This window comes from Psittacula echo (genome assembly GCF_963264785.1).
Source record: "Psittacula echo genome assembly, chromosome: 14".
Lineage (NCBI taxonomy): Eukaryota > Metazoa > Chordata > Aves > Psittaciformes > Psittacidae > Psittacula > Psittacula echo.
The window spans coordinates 4,522,953-4,547,568 of NC_137750.1; the positions used below are offsets into that span (position 1 = coordinate 4,522,953).

The 24,616-nt window shown below is 52.6% G+C and overlaps 1 protein-coding gene across 1 annotated transcript; it reads right to left on the bottom strand.

Moving 5' to 3' along the window:
* Positions 1–33: 33 nt before the first annotated feature.
* WIPI1 (WD repeat domain, phosphoinositide interacting 1) lies at positions 34–22,022 on the bottom strand. The gene is made up of 13 exons (XM_080629735.1): positions 21,894–22,022; positions 19,854–19,936; positions 18,150–18,319; positions 14,662–14,758; positions 10,887–10,984; positions 9,803–9,895; positions 9,420–9,490; positions 8,425–8,532; positions 7,865–8,029; positions 7,586–7,693; positions 6,276–6,397; positions 5,264–5,364; positions 34–539 (listed from the first exon to the last, which is right to left on the bottom strand). The coding sequence occupies exons 1-13, from the start codon at positions 21,962–21,964 to the stop codon at positions 492–494; spliced, it is 1,335 nt and encodes a 444-aa protein (XP_080485861.1). The 5' UTR covers positions 21,965–22,022; the 3' UTR covers positions 34–491.
* Between the last annotated feature and the right edge of the window lie 2,594 nt (positions 22,023–24,616).

Sequence of the window (24,616 nt, forward strand, 5' to 3'; positions counted from 1 at the left end):
CAAAGAACAGCAGGAGCTGCAAGGGACAGAGTGTGACTTTATTCTGTCTTTTAACATAGCAAATGGCATCTCTAATGTCACTGCAAAAATACTTTGCCTGGGTAAAATAGTTTGTATATACTGTACAAAGACATTAAGTTTTAATATATCTTCCTCTAAGTACATTTATACACATAAACCAGCATAAATTAGAAAAGGGACAAATGGGTATATAAAATCCTGGTTACATACAAATCTGATTAAATTAGCATTTACACTGTGGCTCTACCATATGGTTTGTTAAATATAGCGATGTGCATACAGTACAGACACCCCCCTGACAGGACCTGAAACAAGGGGCCAGGTATTCACTTACTACAGGAAAAGAGCAGTGGCCCACCTTGGGTTTTACTTATTCTCATCTTGGGGACTCCCAAATCAGTTCTTCCGTATTCCCAGCTATTCCAACGCACTTCCCAGCCGCCGTCCTGAGCGCAGGTGCTTGCTTCTCCTCACGACCTCTTCGCCTTGCCCGGCTGAGCTCCGCGGCACAAGATTATCTACCAAAATCAAAACAGAACGGCCTTATTTTCCCAGCAAGAGGGTTTGTTTCAAGTCGGGTTTAGGCACACGGGAGGAGGAGGGGGGGGGATGTCCTGTCCTGTTTTACTTTCCATTCATTTGGGGGGGGGGGGGTTATTTATTTACTCTCCCCCTCCCCAAATTGAGAGTCCTGGGAACAGGAACCATCTGGCTTGGTGATAGATGTGTCTTGCCTCTAGCTGGCACTGGGCTGAGCGCTTGCAGGATGTCAGTCACTGGGGTCAAGTCCTTTGGCTTTCCTAATTCGTCCTCAAAAGCTCAGCTCCTGGCATGGTGGGAGGGGAAGGTGGGTGCTGTGCACCACTGCATCTCTCAGGGGTGCCTCACTGCATCACCCTTGGGGGTGCATCACTGCATCTCTCTCAGGGGTGCATCACTGCATCACTCTCGGGGGTGCATCACTGCATCACCCTTGGGGGTGCCTCACTGCATCACCCTTGGGGGTGCATCACTGCATCACCCTTGGGGGTGCCTCACTGCATCACCCTTGGGGGTGCATCACTGCATCTGTCTCGGGGGTGCATCACTGCATCACTCTCGGGGGTGCATCACTGCATCACTCTTGGGGGTGCATCACTGCATCACTCTTGGGGGTGCCTCACTGCATCACCCTTGGGGGTGCATCACTGCATCTGTCTCGGGGGTGCATCACTGCATCACTCTCGGGGGTGCATCACTGCATCACTCTTGGGGGTGCATCACTGCATCACTCTTGGGGGTGCCTCACTGCATCTCTCTCAGGGGTGCATCACTGCATCACTCCTGGGGGTGCATCACTGCATCTCTCTAGGGTCTCCAGATGGAGCCCAGAGTTAAACACCAAGAGGTTAGGCCAAATTAGGTGAGGGGGAGCTTAGCCCAAGTTATCAGCAAAGCCTCTGAGAGAAAGAGCAAAGCAGGCGCATGAAGAACAGGCAGCAGTGAGGACCCTGAACCACTTCACATCAGCTCCTAATGCCATGGGATGAGGCTGGAGACCTGGGTGAGACAAGTATCTACTTCTGGTGGACACCGACCATGAGCCAAGGCCCAGATTTCCCCTGTATCAGCTCCATCCTGGACATGACCTGCATCCTGCAGTGGTGCGATGTGAGCCCCACAGCCCCAGCTGTGTGAGGGTCTGTGCCAGCTCCTCCTCCTGGGACCAATCTTGCTGTGGGCTTCAGGACCATCACTTGCCCAGTTTTGCGGCACAAGCATTGGCATTGGATTTGCACATATTATACACATATTGATGAGTTTAATCCTGCAAGCCCCAGCTGCCAAAATGCCTGTCGAGTACCAGAAAGGCTGCTGTGAGGAAGAAGAGGCCAGTCAGGTTCTGCCAAACTTGCTCTTGCCCTGTGAAACACAATCACTGGTAGAACTTCACTGCAAAATCCATGGCCTTTCCTCTGCTAACAGCCAGCTGTGGAAAAAACCACTCCAAATCATTAGTGATGGTGCAACAGATCCACCATCCAGCAATGAGTGAGGAGGAACTTGGGCAAACACTGGTCCCACGGAGCCAAAGATGCAGCTGCAGCCTGGTCACTTGTGTTGAGATCCATGGTTTGGAGCAGTGAGATGTGTGTGGGCACCACCCTGGGGCTCTGCTAGGCTGGATGGGCTGCTGGAGCTCGTGTTCCTGTCCATCCTTCCTGGGAGCAGGCGTCAGTGGGACCTGTGCTGCTGGGAGGTTTCATTCCGCCCTCTGCAGCAGCATCCTCTGGCAGCACGGGCAGGCTGCCCAATCAGTTCTGGAGGCAGCCAATAACCGATGTAGAAGAGATGCTTTTAAAGGCCGTGTATCAGCGAGGGAAAGCTGTCTTTGAAGAGCTGCCTGCTGAGTGCAATCCAGCCTGACTTAATGAAATGGTTCTCCTGATGAAGCCTTTGCATCACCTCTGGTCCCCAAGGTGACGAGCTTCAGTGTGCAGCCAAGGGCAGGATGCATCATGTCTGCCTGGAAAAGCACTGAGCCTTCTGTTGGGAGACACCACCTTTCCTACAGAATCCCAGCAGCTTTCCCTGCTTCCACTCCTCAGGTCCATCCTGCTTGCAGAATCCTGCAGGATTCTTTTGTCAAGCCTCACAGCACCACCCCAACACTGCTCTGAGCATGCCTTGGTGGGGAGAACCACTGTGCTGGCTTCCCAAAGTCCTGCCCTGCCTGGCCCGAGGCACACAACAACAGCTCCCAACGCCACTGGAAACCTCACCAACACTGATCAACCCACAAGGAAGTGGGAGCTGCTCGGGCAGGTAACCAGGAAACAGCCAGAGCTGGGTTTGCTCTTCCCATTCCATAAAGCCCACTCAGGTCTCAAGCATGGCACCTTGTCTGCATCTGAGGCCTCAGCCTGCTTGTCCTGCTCAGTGACAGCCAAGTCCTTTCTGTGCAAGACCAACAGTGGACCTCAAAGTGCTTAATCCACCCCATCAGTGCAAGCAAGAGACAAGCTGAACGTGTTTAACCTCCTGCTGCAGGATCCCTCAGCAGTCCTGGTGCCATCGGAAGCAACATCCACATTCGCTCTTGTTAAGCCACCTTTTATGAGCCCTCCTTGGCCTTCTCACCTCTTCCCTGATCTTGTTTAATGATGAGGCTGTTTCTGACAACAAGCAACAGACCTGATGTTAGACTGAAACTGCTTTTCCTCACTGTTAACAGCTGAGCCTCTGAAGTCTCGCTTGAGGTCAAGCGAAGGCAAGAGGTTTCAATATGGAGAGGAGCTGCTGGGTCTGAGCGCTGCTGTGCCTCCAGAAGCCTGTCTTTAGTTCAAAGCCATCCCCATGGCGTTGGCTGTGGGCGAATATTCCATTTTGTCCCAAGTTCTGAGGTTTTTAAATGTCTTTTTTGTTGCACGCTGGAAAACAAACAAAACCCTTCCCATGTTTCCGCAAAGCACAACGCTGTCAAAACATTTTTGTTGGATAAGGTCAGGTTTTCTCTCCCTCCTTCTCCACACTGGAGCGACCGATGCCTGAAACCCCCCTGGAAGGCGTCACTGAGACCAACCAGCACTGAGAAAACAGCAAAGTTCAGTGAAATTCAGAGCATCAAAACATCCTGACCACCGACCCGTGCGCACCAGAGCAGCGGGAGCCCGCGCCGCTCCGCCTGCGAAACCAAGGCAAGAGACGTTACCGTCAGCAGGAGAGGGGCAAAGCCCAAGTCCCGGTGCAGAGGCTTCATCGGGAAGCTCCAACTGCTCAGGGAGCATTTGTGGAAAGCGACTTCCCTCCCACACCATCTCCTCCCCAGCACTGCAGATCTGAGCTGCTCGCTTGGGTTCATTACAGCATGGGGGCTCTGAGAGATCAGAGTTCATTGATAAAGCACCTGCTGTTGTACAGCAGGGGTTTGGGGCTGCTTTTGTACAGCCTAATCCCAGCAGGGAGGCTCATTCAGGAGCAGCGTGATTCCTGCTTGCTGGCATTGGCGTGTCCCTAAACCACATGGTCAAGAGCAGGTTTATCAGAAGAAAGCAAAGGATTTCTCTCTGGTCTTGCTGCTCCTTCCAGGGGCCTGGGTCACCGCCTTCTTCACAACAAGGAAGGAGGAGACAAGGAGGAAACAAGGAGGAAGAAGGAACAAGAAGGGAGATGTTTTAAATACCCTTCTTGGGTAATGGAGTTGGACAACTGGAAAACTCCTGTTCTCAGTTTGCAGCAGGTTATGTTAGAGGTGACAAAAGAGACTTGGTCTAAGGTTAATCAAATTGAGTTGTTGTTTCAAAGGGAGTCATGAGCTGGTCACTTTTTATCTAAGTAACACTTTGCATCAGTTAACAGCAAAGTGCCTCCCAGAGGTCAGCCTCTGCCTATGGAAGAAATCCTGGCATCCTGGTAAGGTTTTTACTTCCTCCTTTTCAGGCAAAACTCCCCAGCAGGATATGTAAAAACAGCGTGAAAGGGACTCAAAACCCTGCCAAGTCTACAACCTGAAACCCATCACAATATTCTGCTGTATTAATACATTACTAGTATGAAGACAGCACTGATTACAACCAGATCATAGCACGGTGACAACAACTGCCCATTTAGGGGTTCAGTACTTAACACAACATGGAAAAGGAGCTGGAAAGACACTGCCAGGCTTAGGTTAGATTTTAAAAACCCAGTATCTGCTCTAAATAGTAACAAAGTGCCATATAAAAATCATAAACGGGTTTAAAACGCTGTTAATGCCTTTCCTCTTTGTCCCTGGAGAAGGAGTTTCCTTTTCAGTTAGCTTGGACATGCAGGGACTGGTGAGGTTCAGGTATGTTCCAGTTGCAGTCCATAAACTAACCCAACTGACTGTAAATGCAACAGGGAGTATTGAGTTTTATTTCTAAAGGATGGTATTGCTCAGATGAAAGCTACTCCTGGTAATACTGGAAATCTGCACAAGGCACAAAGGTTAGATCTGGATCTGAACCTGAACTCTACATCTGAAGATGCAGAGTGATCTGCATCTGCACTTCATTCAATGAGCTTGTTCAGATCCATCTCTAGTTATTAGGTTTGATCATCTCTGCCCCATCCCCAGCTGCCATTAATGGGGTGTTATTTTCCTGGCATTGTCCCTATAACTTAGTTATTTTTAGGCTTCACAGTGAGCTGGGACAAGGTGGGGACAATGGTATCTCTTCTGTAAGAAGTTAATGCTTTCTTCTCAGCATGAATTGCAGTTTTAGGGGTTCCGAATGCTCACAGGAGGAAACTCATTCTCGTCATCAAGACACACTGGTCCAGTTGCAAATTCATGCTCTGGGATAACCTCTCCTCGCAGGGCACCACCGTCCTCCGAATAACCTGTGCAAGTAGAAATACAGAAGGTTAGGGATGGATGGATGGATGGATGGATGGATGGATGGGTGGATGGATGGGTGCGTGGCTGGCTGGCTGGCTGGCTGGCTGGCTGGAGGGAGGGATGGAGGGATGGAAGGAAGGAAGGAATGATGGATGGATGGATGGGTGGGTGGGTGGATGGATGGATGGATGGATGGATGGATGGATGGATGGATGGATGGAAGGAGGCTGGAAACAAACAGCAGAGATACTGTGTTATCACATTCTTAGCACAGAGCTGCTTCCTCTGGCTTTTTGGCAGCGCTCTGGGGGACTGCAGAAGGTATCTCCCTTGACACTACAGATTAGGGAGTGGACTACATGGCCAGCTCCTGGTGCAGCAGCTTTCCTCCTCCACCATGAATGTGAGCACCAATTTCAGGGTCAGATCCACATCTGTGTGCGGACCTTTAGACTTGGGAATGTAATGAGATAGTGGTCCGGTCTTCTGCAACCATTTACTGTGAGGTTCATTAGGGTAAGATGTTAACAGGTTCGGGAATGATGAACAAAACCAGTGAGATCTGACTTCTCCAGCCACAATTCCAGCTCCTGGAAACCAGCCTGGCAGCAGCTGCTGCTGACAAACTGTGAAGCTCGGATGTGGTTACTGCTCTGCTGGCGGGCCTGTTTGTGGTCCAGCTCTGCACAAGGAGCAGAAGCATGGGCAAGGGGTCCCGGGAAGCAGAGCAGAAAATGCCTGGCCTGGTTTTGGGGCAGGGGATGAAGCTGGTGAGCTCCACAGAGTGCTGCTGCCCCTCTCTGCATTGCACAAGTGGTGTTTCCAGTTGAACCCTTGAAGGTTGGGAGACTTTTCCACTTTGCCCTAGGTGGCTTTTTGCTTCTGCCTGAGGAAGGGCAGGCGTGATGCTTACCTGGCATGGTCGAAGTTGAAGGCACTGTACTTTGTCTGGCTACAGTCGCTGCATAAGATTGAGGTAATGGAGGCTGAAGGTCGTTTTCTTTGTTCTCCTCCATCTTTCCTGAGCCAAGAAGACTGTAAAGGAGGAAGAGAGGGGAGAAGAGTTAGTTCTGATCCAAACCCCTCCTCCCCCAGCACCAGCTAAGACAAGGACATGCACCCACATCTCCTTGAAGCACATCACCCATCCACATCACTGCATCGAGGCACTGCCTGCAGCCCTAACAGTACTGCAGAGGAGGAGAGCATTGTGTCTACGAGTAAAGCAGGGGGGAAGCAGAAGATAGGGAAAGCACTACTTCAGCTAGAGGACAATGCTGGCAGGAGAATAGAAGGGAACAGATTGACCACAAAAGCTTTAGGTTACAAAGGCAAACAGTGTTTCTAATCACAGAGGGGGCTCCAAAAGGCTTCCAACAGGAGCGGACTAGATGGGAAAAGCAGCCCTGGCTAGTTTAGGACGGCGTTTGAGCAGAGATATAGTATGATGTAACGTAACTCATGACCCAAGGGCCCTTTTCAGTCCTCTGATGCTCAGAGGAACCCACATGACAAAGCTGGCCCGCCAGCTCCGTTGGGCCGCTCTGGGACGGGCGTCAGGGGTGTCGAGGGCGGCCGGAGCGCGCTGGACAGCGCAGCTTTGAAGTGCTTTTGTTTTGTGGCTTTCCCAAAAGCTGCTGGCATTTTCCTGGCTGTCAGCCACCCCCCGGCTCACAGAACATGTTCCATCCCAGCCCACTCCAAAGGCTTCACATCTGGAGCCAAGCAGCCCAGATGTGTGTGGGGGGGTTACATGTTTAATGGGATTTGCATCCAAACCGAGCAGCACGGGGAAGGCTCTGCTCTGGCACTGCAGGCCTGCAGCGTGCATCTCCACGGGTTTTCCTTTACGGAAGCTCTCAGTTTCACTCCACACCATCCTACCCCCAAGGTCACGGTAGGACAAGGTGCTCTGCTCTTCTACCACCATAGTGGTCAGCGCTCTGCTGCTGGAAGCATCTCCTAAGGTACAGCCTGCCCACCTCTGCTGTCCAAGCTGAGATGTCCCACAACTGCCTAGGGATGTGAGATGGCTCTGATTTCTTCTGTCCTTGCCTACTGATATTGGTTCCCATCCACCTCTCTTGGATCAGGCAGCTAAAATCACAAAGTTCTAATGTTCTTATTTCCTACAGCTCCATTTTGTGCTTTCTGGTGGAATTTCTCTTCATGTGTTAAAAGATGAGCCTCTGTATCAGATGTGTTGGAGGTACAGATAGTTACCTGTGCTTCTTAATTAAGACACACTCCCCTCCATCTTGTGGGTCCAGGTTATAGATACAGAGATGTCCATCTGATGTAGTCACCAACAGTCGAGGCAGCTTCTGAATCCTAATGAGGAAAGCACCATGAGTCCAAACACATCTGCACTCACACACACGTACACACCCCCTGCGCTGTGTGCTCTGCAGGCAGGGTGCAAGATAAGGGCCACCCTGGTGGCGTTCTGCAGAGATAGCTGTGTTTGCTCACAGGCAGAGGGATGCACATGGCCGTACATACGTGGAGAGGGCACAGATGTTCCTCTGCCCAGAGACGTTGAGGCGGACAGTGGCGAAGGCTCGATCCTGGTTCATCATGCCCGATACCTGAGCAGGGAGGTAGTTGGTGGCAGCCTGGAACATCTTTCCCATGTAACCGCTCCAGGTTGGAGGCTCTTCTGGCCGGCTGAGGGGGTCACAAAGCAGCATCAGTGGGGTTACCAGAGTCAGCGTGACAAACCAGATCAGAACATGCAAAATGATCCTGATCTGGGACACGTGATGGCTTTCTTTGGAGCACCTGCATACATTGTGCACCAGCCTGGCTGGATACACCGGAAGGAGGCAGGGGACAAGGGCAGTAATAAATCCAGAGCGGGCCTGGAGAGGCTGACAGCAGGGATGCAGTGTGTAGCTTTTCCAAGGAGTGAATCCATCAGGACACAAAGCCAAAGAGTTGGCAGCTGGTATTGCTCATGGAGAGTATGTGGTGAGGAAATGGAGCTCTGTGAAGGCAGAGCTTTGCACCAGGGACAGCCCTGGGCAGGCAGGTTAAGCCAGGCTCTGGCTGTCACCCCTTACCTGTCAGTGAGATGCTCCAGTTTAAAGATGTGCACGGTCTCCGTGTTGCTGGAAGCACAGAGGAACTGGGAATCCATGCTGAACACCAGAGAGCTGATGTTCACATACCTAGGGCCAAGCAAAGACAGGACTCGTCACTTCATGGCATATCATTAAAGGGGAACTGCTCTGTTTTGCTCACAGAGAAGAGGATGGTGAGGAAGAAGACCCATACACAGTGAAGAGTCCCCTGCCTGCCTGTGGGCTGACTGACAAGCATCTCCCTACTCCCTTTGCTCAGCAGAGCTGGGAGTAGCTTTGAGCTCATGACAAACAGCCAGAGAGGTGGAAATATCCCTGCTCGCAGCTGTCTGTGGAGTGAACATCTGTGCCAGCCTTGCTACAGCAGCTAAAGTTTCTGGTACTGCAAAGGCCAGGGAAGATATCCAAAGTGCTGGATAATGGGACACATACAGCATCTCCTGAGCAGGTTCAGGAATACCAGGATGTCTCGGACATGGCAGTTTATGTAATTGCAGAAGTGGGTGTAAAGCTATAGGCAGGTCTGGAATGGGAAGAGGAAGTGGATTGGGAATGGATCTACTGAAAACATCTGAGTAAGGCTGCAGAAGGCCCATTCCCACTACTAAGGCTTGAGCTCTGCACAATGACTTAGTAGCTTCAAAGCTCCTCCTTTGAGAGAGTAAGAGCTGGGCTGGTAACTTTGGGGACTTCATTATTTCAAGTAAGAAGCAAGCAGGGACAGAGTGAATGGCCTGAATCTACCTCTGTTCTCTGCAGCGGCCCTGTGCTGCGACACACTGAACTGAACCACTCGACTTGCCGGAGGCGGCTGGGTCTGGCACAATGGCATTTCTATCTGATACGTTCACTCTTGTTTTCCTTCTGCAACAGATGCCAAAGCCACCGGGATCTGACGTTGCCCTGTCCTTCTGTTCACGTTTCTGCTCCGGGAGCCCTCTGTGTACTCGTCATGGGCAGAAGAATGAACTGACCTTTTCATCCCTCGCCGGAATTCATAGAGCTTCTGCCCCCCAGGAATGGAAAACACCCGAATGACTGTGCCCTGCAGAACAGGCAGAGGGAAAGACCATGCAGGAGCAGGGCAAAGAGCGGGAGCCCTTTCCCCAACACACCCAGGGAACTCAGGATGTGCAAAGGCCCCTCCTGTTTGCCAGCCAGGGTCAGCCTGAGCCTCATACACCCGACTCGTGTGAGTCAGAGTCCTTTTAGTGCCTCTCCTGTGCTGGCTGTGCTAAAGGACAGGCAGCTCAAAGGTCCTGCTCTCCATGCTGCAGGATGGGTGGCTGGGACCCCGCTGCCAGCCATGGGCAGAGCACACAGGTTCACAGGGCACATAGGGAGGGTGCTCACTCACTTTCTCAGAGGCACTTGCAAGCTTCGAGCCAGTGGAGTTGAAGGCGAGAGCAGCCAGAGGCCCGTCATGGGCAGGAATGGCGCAGGCTGTTTTCTGTAGGGCAGAAGGTAATGTGAGTGCAAAGAGATGCCTTGCTCCTTGGACTGTGTAGGGGCGTTCCTGCCTCGCACCCTATCCAGGCCTGCCGCTATGGATTCACGGGATCATGCTGTGCTTATGGTATCCCTCCATCATCCTCAGCATTTCTTATCTCTGCCCTACCTTGAACTCATTCCCCACCCAGCACGGCCACAGAAAGCTCACTTCAGGGGCAGAGGTCTCTGCTCCCCACCTCTCCAGGCTGCAGGATCACAACTGAGCCCTGCCCAAAGCCTGGCCATGGCTTTGTGCAGAGACAGAGCCTCCTTCCCTGCAATTCCCTCTGCTGTACAGCAGATCCTGCTGCAGCGACACCACCCTGGTGCCTGCAGGGAGCCCAGGCCCTCACTAGTACCTCTCACGGCAGCAGCAGCAGCGTGTTTTCCCCTTGTGCTCTGCTCCTCCCCTGCTGCAGATCCTCAGCTCCCGCTGCACGTACAGAGCCACAGCTTTATGTAATCCAAAGCCCTGGCTTAAACAGCAGATAATCATGACCCTGCTTCCAGCCAAGGACAGGCTTCCTGAAGGGGCTATGGATACCTTGCCCTCTCCATGACTTTGGGTCTGGCATCCCTTCCAGCCCATGGCTGTGCCTGGAGCAACTCCAACCTCCCTGAGCTACCCTGGTCACATCCCTTCTGTGGGATGTGCTTCCTATAGGAACCCCTCATAGGAGCCCCTGTGTCAGCCTGGCAGCAGCTTCAGGCTGCAGGGTAATGGGTCATGTTTCCCTGACTATCCCATAGTGGGAGATGGATGTCCTGAGCTCAGAGAGGCTGTCTGCTTTGCATGGCATCCAAGCAAGGGGAATGTGCCTCCCTGGGCAATTCCCTTGCAGTCTAGCTCGGCGCAGTGCATTTATTCATCCCTCCCAAAGGCCCCGTTGGCTTTGCTGTGGCTCTGTTTGTTTTCAGCCCGTATCCATAAGGGCGAGCTTCGCACTTACCAAACTATTTCCGTCGTAAAGCGCGATCTCTCCGCTGGTCGCGCTGCCGGGATAAGCCAAGTAGGAGTTGGCGTGGTTGATGGAGAGAGCACACAGACCTGGCACAGCGAGAGGGACACGGCTCAGCTTGTTTGGGAAAGCAGAAACGCGGCCATGGACCCCGCGGGGGGCTCAGGCTCTGTCTCGTTTTGGGACGGTGTCTGGCACTGGGTGCAAGGCGCTGGCAATGCCTCGGCCATGGGGACACCTGCTGGCACGGGACAGTACGGCTCCCTCCTCCCCAAAATCTGCTCTGAAGCCTGCTTTTGGGCTTCTCCCCTTCCACCATCTCCTTTGAGAAGGCAGGAATAGGTGCATGAAACACAGAAAGGGTGCAGGGCTAAAGGGGCAGCTGCCTAGGCACATCTGGGCAGCTCCAGATGTGCACAGGGTATACGTGGCCGCTCAGATGAGCAGCGCAGCACGGACACAGCCTGGGTACAAAGGTTGGCACATGAAGCCTGGCATGCAAAGAAGTGGCTCTGGGATCGTTTCCTTTTTCTCTGAACGGAAAAGGGAAGCAGAGAGAGACCAAACAAATGCCACGGTTGCGCAGGGAGTTTCCGGCTGACGAGGAACTTGAACATAGCTGAATTTGAAGCACAGGGGGAGTTCTTCCCTGTAACAGCCATCTGGGTTTATGCCAACGCGAGCATAAAGGTTCCCAAACACCCCTTTCAAAGTGAGCAGGAATTGCAGGATGGGACAGGGAGGGATGGATGGCTCTGTGTGCAAGCACATCCATCCGCCTGTCCCCCAGGTGACCTGGGAAAAGAGCATCTCTTCCTGCCTCCCGTTTGTGCCGCTGGCTGAGGACTCATCCCCATGAATCCTGTCACATACAGAAGCCAGTCTCCTCTGCTTCCTGCACCACATCCGCGTGCTCCCAGGCCTCCCAAATCCCACTCAAGGCTTCAGCATGACCTGAGCTTCCTGACCCTCACCTCATCCCACGTGCGGAGGAAGCCGCGGGGTTAAAGGCTGCTGGGGCTGCTGCCACATTCCTCAAAGCAGGACACCCGAATGCTGCACAGACTCACACACAGACCATGCAACCCGTCATGTCAGGACACAGCCCTGGCCCCGGCCCAGCCGTGGGGAAGGACAGCCTGAACCTCTCGTTTTAGGTCATTGTTTATAACTAAACAAAGAGACCGCAACGGAGCTGCAGGATGGACCCACGGGCCCTGGGATCCACTCCCTATCAGTCAGAGTAAGGCTTTTACATCGTGCCAGGGACAGTGTGCACAGGGGAGAAGAGGTTCAGCAGCAAAGTGCAGGCAACTGAAAGGCACCCAAAGAGGGAGGGAAGGCAGGAAGGCAGAGACAGATCAGAGACTTTGCTCGTGATGAGCATCCCATCTGTTCAGGACGGTGCTCCTCCGGCCCAGGCAGCCCATGGGGATCAGCAGAGCCCCTTCTCTAAGCACTGGATCTAGGGAATGCTGAGGCTGAACAAAGCAGGCTCTGAGCGGCTGCTCTGAGTCACCCACTGGGAGAGGCCAACGGGAAACCAGGCCAGGGGAAAACACAGCTGTGAGTGTACTGGGCTGACCTCGGGAGACACAAAGCACAAGGAGCACAAAGGACACGGCAGCCTTTGAAGATGCTCCTCTGCTCTCACAGCCCTGACAAGGACTGGTGGGTGCAGTGGCGGGCTCAGGAGGGAGGAGGCAGACTGGTGCTGCTCAGCATGGCACCTCTGGGACTGCCACATCACCTCCTCAAGGAAGGAAACAAGGGACCTAGTCAGAGAAGCCTTGCCTTGCCCCAGGCAGCTCCAGGCGCATCCGGGGCTTTGGGGGGAGCCACGTGAAGTGGTTTCCCGAGCTGCAGTCGTGGCATGCATGTCACCACGAGCACTGTGACCTCCTCAGTGTAAACCCTGCCCCTGACACGAGCCACGTGTGAAACAACATGCTCAAGCACACTTGGAAAACAACAGGCTCAGTACTATGGGCATCTTCCTCTCCTGCTTGGAGGAGGCTGGACCAGGAGCCAGATCCTGGCCATCAACAGCCTTAGATCTCACTGTGACAGATTGATGGGTGTGCAGCAAGTCCTGGTCCTCACTGTGCTGGCACTGCCATGCCCAGGGTGCATGCTTTGTAGGGGTTGGCATGCTTGGTGTGTGCTCCTACACCCCCAGCACAGATCCTCACTCCAGAAAGGGTTGTACAAGGAGTGGTGAGGTTGGGCTGCTTCAGCCTCCCTGGACACACCATCCTCAGGGTCAGGCTTGGGACCAAAGCAGTTGATCCAGGGACAGAGGGAGCACACATGGCACTTGTCACTCAGCTCATTTCAGTGACAGATGCTGCAGGAAAAGGGCTTTAAACAATTGAGCCTATATGAAGCGCTGTGATCCCTCGTCCGGCCCAGTGAGCTGATTGCTATTGCTCTGCAACCATGACCTGATCATTCATCCCCACTTGAGGCCTGGGGACCCCGGCCCTCCCTGCCAGGCTGGGCTTCCTCGGGAAGGTTTTCAGCTCTAATTATATTTTCAGTGTTTAGCGTGTTTAATCCACATGGAAAACCATCTGCTGAGGCCTGAAGTAGGTCAGGGGAGCCGCCAGAAGAGCGTCCCTTGAAAGCCCAGCAGCCAGGCATGAGCACCACATCAGCAGCTTCCCCATCAACCACCCGTGAAACGATGCTGCAGCCTGAGACCGGCCGGGATATCACAGCGCTGCCGCAGGCGCTCGGCCAACATTCCCTCTCCATGGCTAAAAATAGCTCCTCTCCCACGAGCAGGAAAGACGGATTCACCCTACGCTGCACACAGAGAATGTGTTCTGCAGCCACCTGCCCTGCCCTGTGTGTTTGCAGGGTATATGGGATGCATGCCCCATCCCTGGCAGTGTTCAAGGTCGGGTTGGACAGAGCCTTGGGTGACATGGTCTAGGGTGAGGTGTCCCTGCCCATGGCAAGGGGTTGGAACTGGATGAGCTTAAGGTGCTTTCCAACCCAAACCATTCCATGACGCTATGATTCTATAATATCAGGTGGCAGCTCAAGCTCTGAGGACTCCCTGGCAGGGAATTAGGGAGTATTCTGCCTCTCTTCACAGCTCTAATCACTTGGGGAGCTGACCCCACAGCCTGTAAGTAACCACAGGAGCTTTCTACCATAGCGGAGCAGTGCATGTCCGTGGCCAAAGGAGAACCTGGGTTAACCACAGGGCTGCAGGGAGCGTGGAGCTCTGCAACACAGTGCGATGCTGCAGAGCTGACTCACTCCAGCAGGGCGGGAAAGCGGGGCCAGATAGTGGGAACACCGTGGGATGCTGACGCAGGACACAGTGAAGGAAGGGCAGGGAGCTCCAGGGGGAGAATTTCAAGTTGTTCTGTATGTGATGGGAAACTTGTGGTCCTGGTTTCCTTAGTTTCCTGCTTGTGACTGAAAATAAAGGCACACTGTGGGAAGCAGTGGACATCTCACATGAGGACAGGAAGGGAGCGAACCTGGGAGGTGAAGTCAAACCAAGACCACTTCTGCTCTGCTTTGCTGCATTTGGTGCTCAGGAGAGAGCAGGGGTTTGCTCAGGACAGAAGAAACCCCTCTGTTCCCCTCTCCCAAGCCCACCTGACTGCCTCCGTGCATTTCTGGCTCCTCAGTGCTGAATTAGGATACACAAGGCAAAGGCTGGTTTAAATCCTAACATGAGTGTTGTGGCCCCACAAAGCTCCTGCAGAGCTCTGCAACCCCTTTCACACAGGTCTCCCATGCTTACCTGTTGTATTTGGGGGTGTATCCAGAATAGTCTTCAGAAGCTTCATGTCCTTAATGTTGTGAATGTAAATTGACTCTTCCAGGCAAACCACCAGCCTCTGCAAGGACAAAAGGGACATGCACAGAACCTCAGCCGCATGGGCACGGTGCCTCTCTCTGCTGCTCCCACAGTTCACAAACCCAAATCTTTCCTCTCAGAAGAACTCGAAGGAATTTGTAACACACTGGAATACAACAGAAGCATCATCTCGTGTGCTCCTCTATCCCCTCTGTCAACCTCTCATTTTGGATGACTGCTTTTGAGAGCTGCTGCATCTGGTCTTGCTTTAGAAAGCGGGTAACACATCACGACTTCTTCTATGCTACTCTAAGAGCTGATCTTCAACACCCGCAAGCCCCAGAAAGAGGAAGACACATCAGGGTTATACCCACCATGGGCCTTGATTGCCATCTATCCCTACTTTTCTTTGCAGTTCTTTTCATAGCAAGTAGCTTTTTGATCATAAAGACCTGGCAGCAGAGGGGCTGCCAATCCTGCCTGCCTGCACATGGGACGATGTACCCCTTGCCCTGGCTTTCTCCTGATCAGGGAGCAAACACTTAGGTGATGCTGCTGTTAGTCCCACTGCTGCTAAACCCAATGCATCTGCGCAGCACGTTTCTCTTCCCATCTGGCACCAGCAGGCGAGGCTTTGCTTTGTGTGCCTGTAGAACATCACCAAAACTGAGCTGGGAGAGGTCTGCTCAGGGGCAGTCACGTTTACACCATCCTGGTCACGGGCAGGGGATTTCCAAGTTCATGTGCTTGTACCTTTTCTGCTGCACTCTCCAGGAACATCCACCCAGCCAAGAGGCAGCTGCTAAGAGAGGAGCTGCCAAGCACTGGGGAGGAAAGGCACAGAGGAAAAGGAAACCTAATGCTGTAACCTTAGCACTGGGCCACCACCTGCGTGACCGCTCTGCTCCGTGTCTCTGCCTGGTCCAGATCAATCCGTGTTATCACGGAGGCATTTGGGACAGGGGCTTTTTTTGGGACCAGGTTTTGGATCGGGCTGACGGGTTGTGCTTTCTAAGTCCAGTGAGTGCACAGCTCCACCTGCATTAGTACCAAGTGTCCAGAAGCACTGAAAACCTCCCAACGGAAGGCTACGCTCCATCCAGGCTCCTGACACTGGAGCACCCGAAGCCATGTCCAGGAAGCCTCCACCTCTCTAGAGATGAGGCCACTTATTTAGTATCTAAATGTGGAGCTTAGTCACTAACTCGAAACACCCACATTAGAAAATCTGTGCTTTGCTCCACCATTACTCTCGGATCAAACTCTTTGCCACTTCTATTCCTGCTAACCACAGCATCTGGGGCTGTGTCAGGGCCATTTTGCATTTCCAGGAAGACTTTGCCTTTCCTACAATAACAGCCATCAACTTGCAGAGACCGAGAGGAATATTTACACAGCTGAATTCAGCCAAGCCACCATGAGCCTTCCCAGAACTGCAAACATGCTGCTATTGATGTACAGGTGAAGGGAGGCTTCCAGATGATGGCAAAGCCAGAGCTGCAGCAAGAGATGCTGGCATCAATGGGGACAAAATCCAGGAAAGTGATGGGGGCAGGAGGTGAACAGGAAAAGGAGGCCTGAACAAGCTCCCCAGGAGTTGGAGAGGGCTGGTTCTCTCCTCCTTACCCCATGCTAACGTCACTGTGAACCCTGCTGAGATGAGGAATGGGTTCTGTCCTCAGAGAAGGTACCTGGTGCTGTGATTGCTACACAGGGCTGCTACCAGGCACCGTGTCTTGTATGGAATGTTACTGCTCATCAGTGTTCTTTAGTACTTGAGCTGGACACGAACCAGGTGAGATAACAGAGTTGTATGGTGAGGACTTAAATGCACTGGGCATGGACACAGCCAGATCAAACCTCTCCAAAGAGCTCAGCAGGGCTTCAGCAGTGAATGAAAACCCAGCGAGGTTACAGGAGACCTTCTCACTGGTCCCACAGCACAGCTTTATTTGAGACAACCCAAGATCTATCTTAACACACTTAAGAGTTATGATGGAGCTCAGAACATGGATCAGTAACCGAGGGACCTGCTTGTTTGTTTGCACAAGGACATTTTCACAGGGAGACCAAACTGAAACATGCACCATTTTGAGACCTGTTCCTGTTTTATTTGCCACCATCATCCTGTGCTAATGCCTTGTGTAGGATTTGGCCTTCTATGGACATTTAATGAAGTATAAAAGCCCAAGCATGGGGTTCAAATGCCCCAGCACATGCAGAACCTGACTGCTTCTGGTTTAAGTCTTGATCATAGACTGGAACAGTGATTTCTCTTCTATGTACCCCAGTATGTGCAGCATTTCCAGACCTCTCCAGGTGAGTGTTACAGCTGGAGGACGAGCTCAGCCCCGAATTGGAACCCAAGCTCATAAAGCAGCCAAGAACATGGATGCAGGGCTGGGCCTGTGCATCATCTTCAGGCATTCTCCAGAGCAGCCCATGGGGAAAAGCCTGAACTTACTCTCACACTGATCTCCCCGAGCAGAACCTGCCAGGTTATTTTTATACCAATACATCTATCTGCAATTCAGAGGGAGTCCTTAGTTTTGCCAGCTCCATTGTAAGCTGAAGTGAAGAAAATCAATTTAGGGCAGGTTTAATTGTGGTACAGGAACTTCTGGTCAAACACAGCTTTACTGGAAACTCAGCCCAGAGTTTCCTTATGGGAGAGCCTCACTGCAGGACTCACTGTTGCTAACTGAAGAGAGGCTGATTATATACAATTACACAGACTGCTTATTTCTCCATTGTAAAATGCCCTCTGCTTCTCATGGCATATACTTTGAAAATAATTATGGACAAAAACAAAGGATGACTTAAAGTCCTCCCAAAGGGCTCAGGGCTGCACGAGGCTCTGTCCATTCGGGCAGTAACACTCTGAAAGTCGCCTTCTAAGTGGTCTGAATGTTTTCTATACCTTTAAAAGTAAACCAAGGCTGTTGCAGGAGTTGAAAACCAGCCTTTTGCCTCATCCACACAGCTCAAGTCACTCCTGGGTTTTGTTACCAGCTTTGAAGGTCTCATTTGTAACCAAGATGGCAGAGGTGGGCCTGCAGTCAGGATGTGGAATCCAAGGGAGGGAGGAGGATGAAAAGGTGTGCTTTTGGCAGAGCTGTCTGCTGAACAGGCAAGAGGACAGACAACAAAAAGCCTTTGTGTGACTGCAGTGAAAACAAGGGCTTAGCTTTGTTTTACTGCAGCAGACAGTGGCAGCAGATGATCTCCACAGCATCCTGCTCCTCTGTCAGATCACTGAGCCTGAAGTGGAGATGATAGGAGAGAACAGGGCCCTCTGTCCCACTTCAGTCCCCTGCAAACCTACCCAGGCTGCTGCTCTGCTGGGCAGTGGGGTTCCAGATGGAAAGCCAACAGCAGCCAAGAGCCAGTGTGACAACAACTCTGGCTAAGCCCTTTGGCCAGGCTCTTACCTGACGGTTCAGCCGGATGGACAGTATGTTACTGGAATAGCTGTAGTTGCAGATCTCTGTCCCTTTCTTGAAGTGGTACACATTCATTTGCCGTGGCTTGGCATGACTGACCACAACCACAAGGCTGCTGGAGAACAGACGCTCCACGATGTAAACATCTGGGATTTCATCTGGGCACAGAAGGGAAAGCGAGACAAGAGGCTTTAGCTTGGCTTATGGTGGGTTTGACTTGTGTGAGACTCAGCTCAAGAGGGGATCAGGTTGGAATGCTCAGTGCTGAGGTGTTCAACGTCTCCTTTTGTTACAGATTTCTCATACCTGGCACAAGGCATTTAGGTCAGAGCAGGAAGAGGTTAACGAACCTTCCTCTAAGGCAAAACTTAAGCCAGCCCCCTTTGACAGTGCTGTTGTGCCTCTCCTGGGCAGGGCTCTGCAGCTGAGGCTAATCCCTGCATCCTCCAGCTGTAGTTAATGCTTGGGAAGGGGATATAAAAAGGGGGAGCTCACCAAGCTTGGTTGGGACTTTCCTGGAGTGAGTAAGTTGGGATCTAGTGAGGTAAGGCACAGTGTGTAACTCACTGTTTATTCTGCATGGAGTCTTGTTTCTCCTGGCTTCCTTAGGGAAGGCTGATGTGTTTATACCCTCCCTGTTACTGGGATTGTGGTCTCTAGAGAGCTCTAGCATGGCTGTGGTGATAGTGGTGTGGCATGTCTTGCAGACCATGTTTGGGATGGTTCCTTTTGTGTTGAAGAGGCACCATTACAATGGTCTTGGTGGACCTGTACCTAAGTCATCAGGGGCTATGACTTCTAGTGTAAATATCCTGAATGGTGCTTCGGCTGTGCTGTATTGGAGGCACAAGGACTGCTTCACAGCCATGATGTGGGTCTGCTCACATCTCAACCCATCACCTCAAGCATGTCACCAGCAGGGATCTGTTTCTCTTTGGTCTGCCTCTGCGGGCAACCCAAATTCCTAAATACTTTTAACACAAGCCCATGACTTGTTGCTTTACAGGAGCTTAGTTATCCTGTGAGTCAAAGAGGAAAGGAGCCTGGGCTTTGCTCCAGATGATGCAGCTATGTCTGGTTGCTGAGGCTCCTTCTACAGCCAGTGGAGAGAGATCAGCATATCCCAGCTGTGAGGTTTATCTTTAGTGCATCTCAGCTGAAACACTTTTGGCCATGGCCTGAACTAGAGCATGTGCTCCCTGAGGCCTGACTTGTTTTGGGCTATGAAGTGCACTGCCTGCTGCTCTGAGCATAGCCTGTTACGAATGACCTTCTTCCATGGGAAACATGTTAAAAACATCCAGTAAATACTGCATTGGGCTAAAAGCCTCAAGTTATTCAGTGTCTGTGTTGGGAGTCTGCAGTCCATGTATGTGAAACATGCTAGTGGTGAACTACATCTGGTTTGCAGGGCAAGCTGCTGCTGTCAGACTGGCAGCAGTGAGTAGAAGCTGAACTGTAACAGAGTTGAAGGACTCCCATAAGCTTAGAGTCCTAATGATTGTTCAGAAGCTCCTCCAAAGCTGTAGCTCACTCTAAAGGCTGCTGTGCACTGGGCAGTAACCAGAGCTGTTCATCTCCTGATATGGCACAGCAGAAACAGCTCTCTGAGCAGAATCACCCCCTCGAGGCAGACTGAAGTGCAGTAATACAGGTAAAGTCTGTCAGGCAATGCTGAAACAAGACACTTACTGCTTTCATGGACCTGGTCCAGTTGTTCCACAGAGCTTAAGGAGAAAAGCCTATATCCAGTTGTGGTTCCAATTGCCAGGGAGCTGCAAAGACAAGACAAAAACCTGCTAGTTCAGATCTTAAGGCCTCCAGGTGATAGCAAGAGTCCCTGCAGGTAGGGTGTGCTGGTTCTGACTGGGATGGAGTTAATCTTTCAGATTAGCTTGTATGGAGCGATGTTTTGGATTTGTGCTGGAAACAGTGCTGATAACACAAGGATGTTTTAGTTACTGCTGAGCAGCGCTTACACAGAGTCAAGGCCTTTCTGCTCCTCAGTGAGGAGGCTGGGGGTGCACAAGGAGTTAGAAGGGGACACAGCCAGGACAGCTGAGCCCAGGGATATTCCACACCACATGATGTCATGCTTGGCATGTAAAGCTGAGGAAGAGAAAGGAAGGGTGTTCAGAGTGATGGTGTTTGTCTTCCCAAGTCCCTGTTAGGCATGATGGAGCTCTGCTTGCCTGGGATGACTGAGCACCTGCCTGCCAATGGGAAGTGGTGAACTGATTCCTTGTTTTGCTTTGCTTGTGCATGTGGCTTTTGCTTTCCCTATTAAGCTGTCTTTATCTGAGCCCATGAGCTTTCTCACTTTTATCCTTTTGGTTCTCTTCCCCCATTGCACTGGAAGCAAGTGAGTGAGCAGCTGCTTGGGGCTTAGCTGCAGGCTGGCATTAAACCATGACACAGGAGAAGTAATTCCCTCAGTGACCTCCATGAAGGCACAACTTCAGTTTCCACTCTCAATCCAAACTATATAAAATAACAAACCCAAGAATCTGTTTTTCCATCTGAGGCTACTGCAGCCTACAAAAGGCAAGTATCCCTGTGAGAGGGCAAACTATCACCCATTCATATGGTACTGTGGCTGCTGGAGGAACAAACGTGTATTATAACCTGGAAGGCTGCAGATAAGACCTTCAGGATATAAAAGGGGGCTGTTTCCTATGCCAGGAGCTGATCCATCTGCATGACACTGACCTATGAAGGCTATGGAAGGCTTGCTCTCACTAATAGCAGTGGATGCAGGCATGGAGTATGAGACACAGTCCTGCCAAGCGCTGGCTCTGCTCAGTGCCAGATATAGTAAACAGCAACATATAGGTCTTAAATCAATGCTGATTTAAGACCTGCCCAGTGCCCTGATGCACAGGGTTTGTGGTGACCAGCTGTTCACGTCAGCACCAGGTCACCACCCATCAATGCACTCTTTGTTTACACACAGCAAATACAAAGCAGTGCTGCAAAGGTAACAGTGTTCTAGGTGCGAGGCTGGTTGCTGTGGTTCTGATCTTGTAGCCCATGATCTGTGCTGTGACTGCCGCTGCGTGCGTGTCTCGCTGCTTGAGGATGTTTGCTGTGCCAGTCAGAGATGGCTCTTAAATGATGGGCTTTGAAGCAGATAAACCACAGGTTAGCAATGGTGAGAGGCTCCATGAAACCCCATGAGGTGATGGGATTTGTGAGCAGTTGTGCATGCCCCATCCCTGGCAGTGTTCAAGGCCAGGTTGGACGGGGCTTGGAGCAAGCTGCTCTAGTGGAAGGGGCTGGAGCTGGATAAGCTTTAGGGTCCCTTCCACCACAAACCATTCCATGATGGGGCACAGGCTGCTCATCAAGAAGGCTCCCTGTGGCTCTGCCACCTACAAAGTGGCCTCAGCTCAGGTCAGCACACAAAGCCCTCGGAGGAAGTCCCCTCTCCGGCCATCCCGAGCCGCTGGGGAGGGAAATCCCGGCGATCCCTCGGAATTTGCTGCCTCCCAGAGACCGAACCGGGGGGAACCTGAGGCCGTGTCCCGAGAGCCGCGGGGCAGAGCCCGACAAGGCCGTGGGATCGCGCAGGGCCCCGTTTGGACTGCGAGGAGCCTCGCACGGGGCCCCGCGGAGCTGCACCCGTTGATAGGGGGTCCCGCGGGGGCTGTCCCTGTAGGATCGGTCCCGCTCCGGGCTGTCACGGAGCCCGGTCGCTGCCGCCGCCCGCCCCGTCCCCCCCGCCCCGCTTACGTGCAGTCCTGGTTGTAGGAGAAGCAGCTGAGCGCCGCGGGCGACCCCGGGGCCTCGGCCGCGGCCTCCATGGAGCGGGCGCGGCGGCTCGGCCCGCTCCGGCCCCCGCCGCGGCCCCGGCCCGCTCCGTGGCGGGCAGGGGCGGTGCCGCCTCCCATTGGCCGGAGGAACAGCCCCACCCACGGATAGACTTTCACGTTGACCTATCGGCGAGGAGCAAACGCGATAGTCCCGCCTCCGGGGTTGGCGGAACGGGCTGCTATTGGCTGGCGGTGCGCATCAGCTGCTCGTGGGCACGTGGTGGTGTTGTGGTTGCATCAGACGCGGCCGGGCCGCGGAGCGGGGTGGAGCTGGCGCCCGTCGCTGCGGGCCGCGGCCTGGGCGGCTCGGCGGGGCTCGGGGCAGGCCTGGGGCAGCGTGTGCGGGGTCTGGAGCGCGGAAAGGCGGTGATTGCAGCGCTGCTTCAGCGCCAGACAGCGAGCAGGGCCCCTGCCGCGCAGGGGTTGTGGGTTAATTTTCCGTAATTTATGCTCTAAATATACTGGATTTATGCTTTATCCATGCGATTTATGCGCTGCTATTCATAGGGCCAAACCTACCAGGGAAAATACAAAGGAAAACACCCCCACCCCCACCCCGAGCCAGTGGCTACATGAGAAACGTTCTGGAAGTCGGTGGGATGGCAGAAAGCGAACAGGAACAGGGGCAGAGCTGCAAACCCCTCATTAGATGAGTAATCCTCATATGAGTGCTGAAGTCATTGCCCTGGATCACTGGATGCACACCGCAGGGCTGCTGGCAAAAGAGCCGCACGCAATACCATCCCAATGAGGCACAGCCCATGCGGACACGGATCTCTGCCTGGGTTAACCCCCTTCCGCTGCCTGTTAGAGGCTTTGAAACCTGTGACTGTGAAGATGATTAACTTGGGGGAGGATGGATGAAAATGGACAGCTTAAAACCATGAGCTTGGAGCCTGGTGGCAAATGGGATGTGTCCCTGGGATGCAGAGCACATGAGTGATGCTGCAAAGGCGGCAAGGGAAGAACTTGAAATTCATCATGTTTTGGGGGGAAAATACCTTCTATTCATAGGGGCCTAATAGCGAAGCTCTAGTAGAACCTCAGAATGAAACAGAAAAAGCTGGTTTTGAAGGTCCCAAGACCATCCCTGCAAATTCGCATTTGGGTTTGAAACAGGGATGTCAGGAAAGGGGCTTGAGGAGAAGGAAGAAGTTCAAAACCAAACCAAACCCCCCCAGCAAACCAAGCCAGGGAGTCAGTGCCTTGTATTTCAAGCAAACAGCTTCTGAGCAGCTGCTGCAGTTGGGTGTTTGCTGCTTGGGTAATCACCATGAGCCGGTTTTAAAACGAAGCCTCGATAAAGCAGAGCCACAGAAGCATCTGAGACTTGGGCAACACAGATGTTTTTGCAGCTTGCCTGATGCAACCCTGTTGGTCAATCTTCCTCTCTGCCTACAAGGGCCGTTTAATTAGCAGAGGTGGGAGAAACAAACCGTTCTTGCCCTCTGGTACAGTGTGGAAAACCTTTGGTGGCCAAGATCTTTCTTGGGATCTGGGAATATATCACACCTAGGGAATATGTCCTGGCAGAGACAGCAGCGAGCCCTGCCAGGCACCAGAAGGACCCTTCTTGCTCTGATGTTTGCATTTGCTGGGAAGAACATATCAGGAGCCGAGGTTATCCTGCCCCTCTGCTCTGCTCTCGTGAGACCTCACTTGGAGCATTGTGTGCAGTTCTGGTGTCCTCAACATAAAAAGGACATGGAGCTGTTGGAACAAGTCCAGAGGAGGCCACGAGGATGATCAGGGGACTGGAGCACCTCCTGTATGAAGACAGGCTGAGAAAGTTGGGGCTGTTCAGCCTGGAGAAGAGAAGGCTGCGTGGAGACCTCAGAGCAGCCTTCCAGTATCTGAAGGGGGCCTAAAGGATGCTGGGGATGGACTCTTCATCAGGGACTGTAGTGACAGGACAAGGGGTAACGGGTTCAAACTTAAACAGGGGAAGTTTAGATTGGATATAAGGAAGAAATTCTTTACTGAGAGGGTGGTGAGCCACTGGAATGGGTTGCCCAGGGAGGTTGTGAATGCTCCATCCCTGGCGGTGTTCAAGGCCAGGTTGGACAGAGCCTTGGGTGCCATGGTTTAGTGTGGGGTGTCCCTGCCCATGGCAGGGGGGTTGGAACTGGATGATCTTGGGGTCCTTTCCAACCTTAACTATTCTGTGATTCCCTTTCCTGAAAATCCTGTGACTTGCAGTAACCATCAACAGTAACAACCTCAGCTCAGTCATTAACTCTGAAACCAGCCGGAGTGTGGCCATCGGGAATGGTTTTCAGTGCAGCACACTTCATGTGACAGATGTTGGTTTGTGTTTTGCACCCCGAGTGTATGGATTCAAGCCTTAAAGAAGAAACAGAGGTGAAGAAGCTGAAGAACCAGCCACTGTGTCTAGAAGGGCCTCTCCCAGCCACAGCATCCTGCATGTGGCCATTTGATATGAGAAGGGTTAGGAACCTTTTGATAGCTTTTAGGCTTTTCCTGGCTCAGTGTTTAAATTCCAGCCAAGCTCTTCCCTCTCCAGTAGAAGAATTGGTCTCTGTGAAGCTGTGGCTGCCCCATCCCTGGCAGTGTTCAAGGCCAGGTTGGACACAGGGGCTTGGAGCAAGCTGCTCTAGTGGAAGGTGTCCCTGCCCATGGGAG